Source organism: Nasonia vitripennis, chromosome 5 (assembly GCF_009193385.2).
Source record: "Nasonia vitripennis strain AsymCx chromosome 5, Nvit_psr_1.1, whole genome shotgun sequence".
Classification (NCBI taxonomy): domain Eukaryota; kingdom Metazoa; phylum Arthropoda; class Insecta; order Hymenoptera; family Pteromalidae; genus Nasonia; species Nasonia vitripennis.
The window spans coordinates 4,332,986-4,344,793 of record NC_045761.1 but is presented as its reverse complement, the minus strand read 5'-3'; the positions used below and the strand labels follow the sequence as shown (position 1 = coordinate 4,344,793).

At 47.5% G+C, this 11,808-nt stretch overlaps 1 protein-coding gene across 2 annotated transcripts in view; it reads right to left on the bottom strand.

The window, feature by feature from the left end:
* Nucleotides 1-11,808, bottom strand: part of LOC100121241 (non-lysosomal glucosylceramidase) — a 29,194-nt gene that overhangs the window by 16,071 nt on the left and 1,315 nt on the right. The window contains exons 2-14 of one of the 2 annotated variants that reach the window (XM_001604785.6): nucleotides 11,435-11,523; nucleotides 10,239-10,419; nucleotides 8,952-9,232; nucleotides 8,346-8,582; nucleotides 7,840-7,969; nucleotides 7,543-7,782; nucleotides 6,768-7,012; nucleotides 6,411-6,565; nucleotides 6,240-6,343; nucleotides 5,774-5,916; nucleotides 5,597-5,703; nucleotides 5,337-5,528; nucleotides 3,834-4,540 (exon numbers count right to left, since the gene is read on the bottom strand). In XM_001604785.6, the coding sequence (XP_001604835.1) occupies nucleotides 4,298-4,540; nucleotides 5,337-5,528; nucleotides 5,597-5,703; nucleotides 5,774-5,916; nucleotides 6,240-6,343; nucleotides 6,411-6,565; nucleotides 6,768-7,012; nucleotides 7,543-7,782; nucleotides 7,840-7,969; nucleotides 8,346-8,582; nucleotides 8,952-9,232; nucleotides 10,239-10,419; nucleotides 11,435-11,523 (2,347 nt within the window). In that variant the 3' untranslated portion in view covers nucleotides 3,834-4,297. Of the gene's footprint in view, nucleotides 1-3,833; nucleotides 4,541-5,336; nucleotides 5,529-5,596; nucleotides 5,704-5,773; nucleotides 5,917-6,239; nucleotides 6,344-6,410; nucleotides 6,566-6,767; nucleotides 7,013-7,542; nucleotides 7,783-7,839; nucleotides 7,970-8,345; nucleotides 8,583-8,951; nucleotides 9,233-10,238; nucleotides 10,420-11,434; nucleotides 11,524-11,808 lie in introns of those variants that run through there. The other variant, XM_031932019.1, reaches the window with a different exon arrangement.

Genomic DNA, 11,808 nt, shown 5'->3' with positions numbered 1-11,808 from the left:
ATCCTCGGCGTTGTTTCGAGAGAGAAAAAGGCGTATATACGTATAATAGTACTCGCGGCTGCGTTATACATTCAGAAATAGCAGCGGCGAGAGCGCGGCGGTATAGTTCAGGCGCTGCGCCGTGACAGCGAAGCTCGAGTGAATTGGGTCGTGAGTATCCTACGCATCTATATAGTACTGTATATATAGCCCGCAGCTGTGGTGTAGCCTATACAGCGGCGCGGTAGCGTAACGGATACCAAGCATTATCGCCTTAGCTGACAGTCTGCGCAAATGCGATTTGTCACTCAGCTCGTTCGGTCAGAGGCGTATATACGCTCCGAAGATGCAGCCGTCGCGCTGTAACTCGGTGACGCTGCCTTTCTCGAATTTCAACGCGCAGCGATCGCGTCAGCCTGAATATTGTCATCGAGATATACCGCTGTAAACTCAGCGCGAAAATATTTGCCTCGATTAATTCACTTTCCAAACTCGTCTTATATCCCTTTGTGCGCTATAAGCGCAGGTTTGCCGGAGTAGAAAGGCTCTTTCTCTCATACCATTGTCCCAGCAGAGCAGTGGAAGAAAAGTCTGTCGGGGAGAAAAAAAATCCGAATCAATCACCGGGGGCTCGGCTGAAAAGTGCTCGCGGACGACAACTCGCGAATAGGTTTAATGGGGCGTACGCGAAAATTCCATTCTGCGCGCGAGTGCAGCCGGGGGACGTCCGAACTGATGAGCGCAAAAATGGCCTCGATGAGAAGAGCGCGCCGATAAAAGTTCGGCCCCCGCGGGTTAATGTACCGTCGACAAACCGCTTGATTTATATACTATCTCGGCTCCGCTTGTATAATTGTCCAATCGATTTCGTCATCTTATGTCATTATACGTGCGCTACAAGAAAAACGCTCGAAGAATATAACGAAAAATTTCGCAGCCCTCCGCCGCGTCGATACCTGCAGTCGTCGCACGATTTCCAATAACCGGAGGCTCGGCCCCAGCTCCTATACGCCACTATCCCCAGCAGCGTGACTTCATATATACGTAAAGCCGAAGGCTGGACTTAGATACGCCTCATCGTCGTCGTGTCTCTGGCGCTTTCTCTCTATTTCAGGGGTCAGTTCTGCCCGGCTTTATGAGGCCGGGGGTATAAAAGTGTCAGCGCGACGATATCGGCAAACTCGTGCAGCTATTGTATATATATCGAGTATAGATATATACGGCGAAGTGACGATCGCTTTGGAATGTTCGTTTCGACTTTTATGGTGAAATGTTCGATTATTGTATGGAATTGACAAGGCTTCATTTTTCACTTGAATTTAGCGCGTCAATTTTGCCGAAACCCGAAGCAGAAGCTGCAGTGGAAAGCGCAAAGTGTTCGAACAAATACATACATTGTATACACGAGGAGGAATGATTAATGGAGTATTTTGTAAAAAAAATATCAATACTTCTGCTGCACATACATATTAACCGATCAATTTTCCCCCTTTAAACGTTCGACAGCATCGGATGCCGCCGCCGTGTTTTCGAGCGAAAAAACACGCGCAGATACGTCGGAATAGGAAAGCAGACCTTCGAATAAATGTAAAAGCCCGCGCTTCTCTAATCCTGAATAATGAAATTGAAAATCGCCACCGGCGAATGACGGCTGCGCGGGCTGACGTGCACAAATTATTCAAATGCGCGCCTCACTCTTCCATTCGGCTTAAATATATTATAACGTATGCAAAATTGAAGAGAAATCTCCTACTCTCGACAATTTTTTGGCAAAAGAGCTTGGAAAGCGTTCGCGCAAACAAAATACGACGTCTTCGAGCTAAGTAAGTGGATAACGCTGAAATTGGTCAGACGCGCGAGCGCTAAGAGGAGCTGCCGAGTAAATCGACTGATATCTACGGTGAGAGAGATGCTCTTCCTTCCGGTGCGGCGCCAGAAATTATTGGCCATTGCGCTCGTCCAAGTTGGACCGATAAATACACGCTTGGAAAAATTCCGCAGACCAGCCGCTCCTGTAAAGGCTTTTTTACTCGCCAAATATCGAGCGGGTCGCGATTCGTCATTTATATTTCTCTCTCCTGCAGTTTGGCAAATCTTTGACGAGCGGCCGTAAAAGCCGCGTGTATATGTATAATACATAGGTCGGATCCATAAAATAAAATGTAAGATTCAGCGGGTTATTAAAGAATGAGAATAAAATCGCGATAACCGTACGGAGAGTAAGCAGACTCTCGTCGCCGTACGTCGATGGCTCCTGTATGAGCGATCCGGAATTTTACGAGCGGCTATACGCGTCTAGCACCGTAAACGTACCTTTTAAAGATCCGACTTGGCGCTGCGTGTCCGGCACTCTTTTTCTCACTCGACGCAGCATCTCTCGTACAAATGCTCGATCGGCCAAACTAGCTTGTATCCGGCATCATTGTTATGTTTATCATCGCAATATCGAACGTGAAAATTTAAAGTTTTCACACAGCCCCCTTTAATTCTCATCCACTCTCTTGCGTGCGCTTTTTGCGTATTATATTATTCCGCTCGGATGAAAAATGTAATGAATGATAATACGCGACTCGCGCAACGAATGAATAATGGCGACGCGCCCATTGAATTATACGCGAGTGTGCGCGCAGGTGAATTCGCGCGAAATATCATTACGTGCTGCGAGCGTGCGCCGGAAAATCGGAAAAATCAAGCAAGCCGAACATCGATTTTTAACGCACTGCGTGCGCATTCATGATTCGCTTGGATTTCTCGTGTCGGGAGGGATTTTAATTACATTTGTAACGTAGCGGAGCATTCGATATATATATATATATATATATATATATATACAGACTGCACATACGCGCGGCATATCACGACGTGTTATTGAAAATCGTCATTTCGCCGCGGGCTAACTGAAGGCTCTGTGTACACACGCTGCGCGAAAAAGTAATTATAGCTTTGTTTTTCCGTCTGCAATGCTTTGCGAGGATATTTATTATTGTTGTTGCCAATCAGCCCGATATATTCGTTGCTGTGTTTTTCGAATGATGAAAAACAGTATTCAGTGTAATTATTCCTCGCTATTTTTAAAGCGATATATTTTTTTTCAATTCGCACGTGACGTCTCTACACTCTTTCATATTGCTTTAAAAATAGAAAAATCCAGACTAAAACGTCGATATAATCCAGCGAAGCGCGCATTCTCGACTCGAAGAAGGAAGTCAAGTAAAACGATATTTTATTGAAAAGCTCAGCACAGCGAGCGATTCAACTATTAATCAAATATAGGCTCGCGCGCAGAGGGCTGTATACACGCGAAAATATACACACACATAGGCTGGCAGTTATGCAAGCGTAAAGGAGAAAATAGATGGAAGAGAGGAAAGCCGGGCGCGCCGCGCGATGATTATTGACAGGAAAATGACGTCGAATGAAATAAATCACCCGAAGCTCGATTTGCGTAGCTACGCGTAAAGCGTGAATTATTGTTGGCCACGATCGAGTCCGAGCGATCGAGCATAAAAAAGCGCCTCTCCCTCTCGGCTGCCGTATAGCGCGCCTCTATACGTATATTACAATATATGTACGCGCGTATATAGCTTAATTCACGCGCGACGGCGGCGCTCTCTCTCTCTCTCTCTCTCTCTCTCTCTCTCTCTCTCTCTCTCTCGCAGATGCGCGCAATTTAATAGCGATTTTCATCGGCGCACGTTCCTCGCCCGGAAGAATGCACCGCGGGGAATTTTACGCGATTACAAGTCGCAAAGTGTGCGCACGCACTGCACCTGTGACATTAAGCTATTTCGATTATTATTACGTGTGTCTCGCAACGCGTGGGGATTTTCCAAAGGTGAGAAGCTCGAGAGTCGTGAAGTTTAGAAATCGTTTATTCGTATACACTATATGCGATCATCAAGAGGTGACTGATGATGTACAAAGCTTTTTATATCGAAAAATGTGAAGTATATATAGAAACGGAATACATTATAGAGAAAAAACGTGAAGAGCACTTCTGGACTAGTCTTTGAAGGAGGTAACAAAATTGTGCGAAAGTATACATCAACGCTCGCTGCAATGTACGCGAGAGTAGCTCTTGTGCCCGCAGCTGCTGTATACGTAATATTTATATAGGCAGGCTTACAAAATTCAATCTTTGGGCGTTTTCGTATAAAATACGACGCGAATGTATGTATAAGAGTAAAATTGTGTGTATGACTCGAGACAAAAGTAGGCTACTCTAAAAAGTAAAATCGTGCACGTCATATCACGTATAAAAAACATCTCTCAGCTGATCCAAACGGATCGAGTGAGTGGCCCGAGCTCCGGAAATGCACTACGAGCTGAGAGTCAGATTGATCTCGGTCATTCCGTCATTAGCATCCCCTACCGGATCTAAAGCTTTCCTCATGGTCCAGGCATGCTGCATCGCCCAGATCGAAAGCGGCCGCATGTATCCAATGGCTCGGTAAACCTTGTGCTCGTACAAAGCCTCCGGTGTCTCGAAGCCCATTCCAATTTTCTCGTAGACCGTTCTGTACACGCCCTCAGCAGTGCGGAACGCTTCCTCGATCATTCCCTGAAAGCAGCCGGCCAATAGTCGTCTTTTGTAAGCTCGTCCGAAATCACGCGTGTACCTGTACGTATACGTGTGTATACCGGCCGTCAGTGGCTAAATTAAACTGCCCTCCTGCGGTACACGATTAGCCGATGCAAAGCCATATACTCAGCCTTAATCGCCGGACGATTTATCGTTCGGGAATTTTTCTCGACGATCTCGAATGCGGCGGCCGTAATTCAAGAGATTTGTCGCGCGATCCACCGCGGCAAATCGCACATATACCGCAGCGTTTTTTATACTTTAAATTGGAAAATTCGCCGCGCGCATATATCGATTCCGAGAGAGATTAATAGTAGCCGATTTCGAGCGCGGATGCGCCACATAATTCAAAGCCCTTTGGCGCCATTCATAATCGCATTTTTCGTATTACACGTACACGCTCTCACGCGCGCTATAAACTTTGAAAATGTATGTCGCCAAAGCCCCAGCTCTCTCTCTCTCTCTCTCTCTCTCTCTCTCTCTCTCTCTCTCTCTCTCTCCGGGGCAGAGCAAAAGCTATACCCTGTCCCCAGACGCTTGCCGGCGCTGCTCCTTCGCTCTCCTATCCGTTCTCAATTTTTTAGCTAAAAATGTGGCCAACATCTGCTCCTGGAGAAACGCTCGCGCGAACGGGACTTTTCATCCCCTTTGAAAAATATCGCGCCTCGATAATTCAGTGCGCCGCACGGAGAGAAGGGTAAAGTGATATCATCGGTTTTTCGAAAGAGCAGCGATTGAAATAGGGCGAGAGGAGGAGAGAGAGAAGACGATTTACCTCGTGTATCAGAAGAGCAGCCAGGCCGTAAGCTACCCCAGTCCACATCTCCTCGCTCTGTATGCAGGAGTAGTCTATGGAGCCGGTCGGTGAAAAGCCATTGACTGCGCCCTGCTGGCCGTTTTTGTACTTCATAACGTTGTTCTGAAAGACCGTCTCCAGAGAAGATCTCACCCGATCTTGCGGGAAAACCTGAAAAGTCGAGCGTTACGTGTAATCTGCGTAAAATCGTTGAAAAGCTCAAGGATCGAGCTTTGCACCTCGTAGCTGAATCCGCAAGCTCTCAAGAGCCAGTGGCCGCAGAGCTGGTCGCTCATGATGCTCAGTTTGCTCTCGTCCTTGCCGCAGTCGAAATTGTAGTACTTTCCTGGAAAATCAGCGCGATCAAGCGTGTAAAACTTGCTAATATTATGGCAATACAGATTATATACACTAACCGTTCCAGAGTTTGTCCTGAAAGGCAACTTTGCCGCGATCGAGTATCCCCTTGTACCTCGCCTCGTCTTCGCTCTCCCCCAGAAGTTCGGCCATTTTTACGGCGCAGTGAAGCGCGGCGATCCATAAACCGCCGCAGTACGCGCTGAATGAGAATCAAGGGAATTAGACGGATCTAGCTATGTGTGCGCGCGCGCTCTCTCTCTCTCTCTCTCGTTATAAAATTAATGCCGACGCGACATTATCGCCGCGCATCTCCGTATACCTATATACATAAACGCGCCTCGGGACCTCGGGGCGGACTTTCGTTATAGGTATACGTATAATAGAGCTCAAGAGCAGCGCCAGAATATATCTATATGCAAACTGCCCTGTCAGCGCGGTCTGCGACTCGAATTTCGCGCCTCGAGACGCATATAATATAACGAAGTGATTGACGTTTGCAATAGAAAAGAGGATTGCTCGTACCTCGGTCCGCTCATCACCCAGCAGTCGTACGTCTGGTCGGGAAAGCCGCCGTTCTCTATTAGACCGTCGTTGTCCTCGTCGAACGTCAGGCTGTGCTCCAGTACCTGCAAGGAAAACGAAGAGCTTTGTATATTGGAACGATTTCCGAAGGTATTATTCTCGATTTCTCACCAGCTTGATGGTCGACCAGAAGTCCCTCAGCTGCTCGAGGTTCCTGTTGAAGAAGTAGATCCTGTAGCAGCTGAGGACGAACTTGGAATTGAGATCCCGCCACTGCGACACGTCGTGGATGGGATAGGCGTTGATCAAGTCGAAAGGCTCCTCACCTGAACGAAGCGCAAAAATACGCGCGCACGTATCATAATACCTCGTCGATGGGCCCAATCAAAGCTCGCGCGCAGCAACAGCGTCCGTTTCCGCCACGGACATTAGACACACAAGGAGGGCAGAAGCCGCGCTCGTAAAACTTTCCGGTGCGTCGCTCGTCGGCGCAAAAGAGAAGAAATATATGCAGCGTAATAAACTCACCGGGGTCGCCAATATCATGGGGCACGCTCCCCTTGACTTTGCGATGCCTCTTGCTGCCGTCGTAAAGGCCCTGTAGCCTCTGCTGGTCCTCGGCGTGCACGCTATCGCGAAACTCGTATTGTATGCAGGCCTCCAGGTTGGGCCACAGCTGCGCCAGAGCGAACGCCGCGTAGAAGTGCACGTCGTACGTGTTGTACATGCGGTACTCGTGGCCCTCGAGATACGCAAAGCGCCCGTACCTTCTCCTGTGTACACACAGACACACACACGTATTACAAGCCACGATGAGACAAGCTGTACTCGAGACGCTGCTTTTACGGCGGGAAATTTCGGGGGATAATGCTACTGCCGCCGCTGCTGCTGATAAGTCGCTTTTTGCGCCCGGATAATTGCCAGCGTACACACAGCGAGAGAGAGAGAGAGAGAGAGAGCCGGAAATCTTAAAATACAGAGTCGAGGGCTGTTGCGTGCAGGTCCGCTCTCTCTCCCATTGTACACCCGCCGACGACACGGAGCCCGCGCGCTTGATAACGCGTCGTGTTTATAGACGCTGGAAAATACCGCGGCTCTCGTGTAATATTCCTCTCGGTGAAATAAATTGAAAAATTCAATTAAGCGAACGAGCACTGTGCAAACTAGAATTTATATAGAAAAACAGCTCGCTCTATGTTGAATAAACATCGAGTCGCCGCGGGCGACAAATCCGCAGCAGCGGCAGTATCAAAGCATTATTTTCGGGGAACTGTGTAGGCGTGTACCGCGAGTTGCGCCGTACCGTGGATCATCCGGCTGGAGCTCGTTGCTCTCGTCGGTACTGAGCCAGAGACTGCCTCCGTCGCTGACAAAGTACAGCTCGTTGAATATCGCGCTCTTGTACCAGTCGGGTAGATCCGGATCCTCGAGGACGGACTTCTGCCAGCGCTCGATCTCGTCCTCCCAGCGCTCGTACTGGGAAAGCGCGTAGCGGCAGATCTCCGGCCCTGCCTTTTCGCCGCTGAAGAACTGAGTGTAATACCTGTGCGAGAAAGGATTGTTGAGAGTTTTGTTCAACGAGATGTAATGTCACCCTCACCTGAGATGATCCTTTTTCTTGAAGAAGAACTGGATCTTCGGCATGTGCCAGGCCAGACTGAACTCCAGGAATCCGCTCGAGCCGGCCTTCACCAGAGTGTCGGCGCAGACGGCGGTGGCGATCGGCTTTCCTGTGAATCAATCCGATAAACTACTTTATTACGAGCGAGTATAACGTGGATTAAGTATGCATTAAAAAATCGCGAAAAAGTCGATTTTTTCACCGCCCCATCAGTTAAGATGCCTGATTTATTCCTCGAAAATTCAAGCTTTTTACGCTCGAGGAGAGAATATAATATGCTAATTAGCATCGTATACGCGCCCGCGTCGATGTTTATCTCCGGCGCATAATGTAAACGCGCGGCCCTTCGAGCTGTTGAAAGCTCATTTTTTTAAAGCAACGCGACATGAAACAGCGTATGCCACATAAAAGAGGTAAAAGGAAAATCGATAGCAGCAACAACAACGAGCTCCGGTAAAAAAGAAAAATTACAGCGTTGCACTCACTGGTCTTGCTGGATATCCTGGGCTCGGCGCTCTCGTCGAACCTGCCGGCGTTTTGAAGCCTCTGCCAGAGAACGGCTCCGTTTCCTCTGGGATCGAAGCCGATCATTCGAGTCACGCCGACGTCGTCGGGCCGCGTCCTCGAGCTTATCGCGTATGTGCAGGGCATACCCCGAAACTCCTGGTGTATCATCGTGCCTCTGCTCTCGTCTAGCTCGAAAAATTCCGTCCATTTGTCACCTGGAAAATCAGAGCAGCTACGCGTGTATATTTTATGAACGTATACCTCGCGGCTCTGCTGTTATGCATCAAAAGCTCGTTTTCGCGAGAGCTATTTCTCGCTCCACTATATGATTTTGTACATAAACGTGTGCCTACTTTGCGGCTTGTTTAATTGAAAGCGAGATTTAAAATTCAGATAGATCGAAAAGCGATTAGAAGCTGCGAGCTATCAATTTCGACTCGACGCGCGCAGCTGTTATTTCGCGATATCGAGAGTCGGTTCGTTTCGTTATTTCGTGCGGTTGATTGAAAGAAGCAGCAGCAGATAACGAAACGTCGCTCAAATGCTTCCGAGAGCTTTTGAGCAAAAAAAAAGTAATAGCATACCCTGAGCGTCCTCCTTGCTGGCACATCCGCTCTGAAAAGTGAACGTGATCGCAATCCTGAGATCCCTGTTCGATCTGTTGACGACGTCCCAGACGAAGACGGCGCAGGGCAGCGAGCTATCCTTGTAATCGTGGGGTATCACCGGCGACACCTGTCGGCAGGTCAGCTTCAGTTCAAGCTCCTCGACCTCGTAAGTCGTCCAGGAACGAGGGTAGAGTCCCGTGTACGAGGCCTTGTTGCCCTCGAAACCCCATTTCCACGATCTCAGGTGCTTCGGTTTCCTGGTAACGTTTACAATAATCACAAAATCGCTCGAGCGTTTGAGACGGTATACGACACTCGGTAAATACTATATACATACACAAGGATGGATCGTGTACGCGGGTTTTTCTGCTCTAATGAAATACCTTTTTCCCGGGAAATTGATGGATCGACGACACGGCGCTTGTATTTGCGAATCGTGTACACACGTATACAGGCGCATACTTTATTCCTCGTATGTGCGTGTGTGTGTGTGGAAATCAAATATGTACACTGAACGTTTGACAGGCAATCATCGGCTTTCACGCATATGATGCATTTCATCGATCCTTTTCCATTACGCGCTTCTATCTGGACATATACGCGTATGATGCAGGCGAATGTAAAAAGCAAACTAGCAATATTTGTCGGCCTTTGAATATTGAAATGTACAAAGCCCGAACTCTATTCGTCGACGTACGAGTTGTACCGATATTTGCCTATATACATACGAATATGTACAGCGTCAATCAATTAGGCCGCACTCGATCAAAACGAATAAACTAATCGAATACAATTAATTATCATCGCTTATAAAGATCAATTTAATACACACGCGATTCGCGCGCGCACAAAGGGTGGCCGGTTATATTCTTCGGTTTTCGATTATCGACCGGCAACTCGAGCATAATGCCTATAGTATACACCGCCGAACAATGTCAGGCTTATAGACCAGCGCACGAATGACAAACGAATCTTGGAATAATCGGTTGGAACTACTCTCTCGGCGGCTGGTGCTCTGCGGCGATGCATATAATATCGAAGTCGCGAAGCCGAGAGCGCGCAACTCAAGCATCCAATTTACCCTCGCAGCATTTCCTATAGCGGTACGCACTACAATACGCACGATAGAGCTAATCTAGTCTATATACACACGTACGGCATTATATAGCCGCGCGCATAGTAATGATAACGTGTTCGTATCTATGTGTATGTAGAGTGCGAGGCTGGATAGCAGTTGTAGCACATCGTACAGCGAAGACTCACGTTTTCGTCGACAAGACCTGATTGTATATCGTGTTCCCATTAACGTCCCTCACAGTCAGGATGAACTGATTAGCGGGGATGACGTGATAGCTGTAGAGGCCCGGTAGCAGTGCGTACCGGCAGAACTCACCCCTGAAGCCACGGCCGATCGAGCCACCACCCAATCCTCCTATCGGGACACCTGCGAAAAAAAATCGAACGAACTTTTTATACATTTCACTCTACTCTTTGTTGGCTTTTTTCCTGCAGCACCACTGCACATGCGGATTGTTTTACACGTACCGCCGCTGTTTTTTTTTTTTTTTTTCATTCGATTTTTCGTTACATCGCGATGCGGGCGCGTTGACGAATCGTGTATGTATTCCGTTCGTTTATTTTTAACTCATCGCTGCAGTATATATAAGCGTATCCTTTTTCACAATCGCAAAAGCGAATCAATAGTTATTTGTACAATATAACGCGCGAGCGCGATATCCAATTTGATACTCCGGTATAATAATCTGCCAAGGTTCATTGGAGCGGAACAGTATAGGGCGTATGTGTGTTTTTGATTCACGCGCAATTGCTGCGTACGTATAACGTATAATACGGCCGTTCGAAACTCGCGCGCGGGGGATTTCGATATTTTAGAGCGGCAAATCAAACCAAACGCTACTCGCGCGCAATATCGGGCCGGCAAAGAGAGAACTTAGCGCCGCGCGGGCATTAAGCGTCAAGTTTACAGCTCGAACTTTTCCACGAGTTGAATGTTCGCGCGTTCGTGTGTGCGTTTATATGTATGAAAAACCGACACGAAAAACCTTCCCCGACACATACATACGCGCGCACATATTGAGCGATAAAAAAAGGGCTGCACAGTGTGTGCTATACTACTACTACCAGCCGTCCGCGCTAAAATCCAGACTCGCAAAGTTCGTATTATACGATAGTGGGCGACGCGTGCACGCGGCGCGCTTGGCTGTAGCATAAATTCCGAGCCCCGATATGCCCCCCCTAATTCTCTATCCTTTTATTGTATTTTTACGGAATTTATTTTAATAACCAACCAGCCTGGGGCTGCTGCTGTGCGGAAAACTTTATGCATGTGTATGCTCGATTTCGCGCGCGGATTCAAATTTAAAGCGAATTAAATATACATATACATATAGGTGTGCAGTATGCTTTAATTATATAGGTATGCAAAGGTGCGAGCTTACCGTAAATTTGCTGGCCATGCCTCATGTTGAAATAATCCATCAGCACGGGCCTACCGTAACGGCTTACGTTGGTGTAGTAAAACACGTATCTGAACGAACGAGAGAAGAAAATTGAATTAAAACATATAGAAAAAGTAAAAAATCGTATAATATTCGCTCGATAATTTATCGGCGAGAACGCGAGTCGCGCTTTTCTCCTTCAATAAGCTTCGGGATTACGCCAAGCGAGACCTGAATCAATAAACTTTGTGATTTGTTTATTTTTTTAATGAATAAAACGACCCTTGCATATTAGCCCGATTCGGCTGATCCTCCTTTTTAATTTTCGTTGCGTATATATAAATATTTTGTATATAATTTTGTATATATGCACG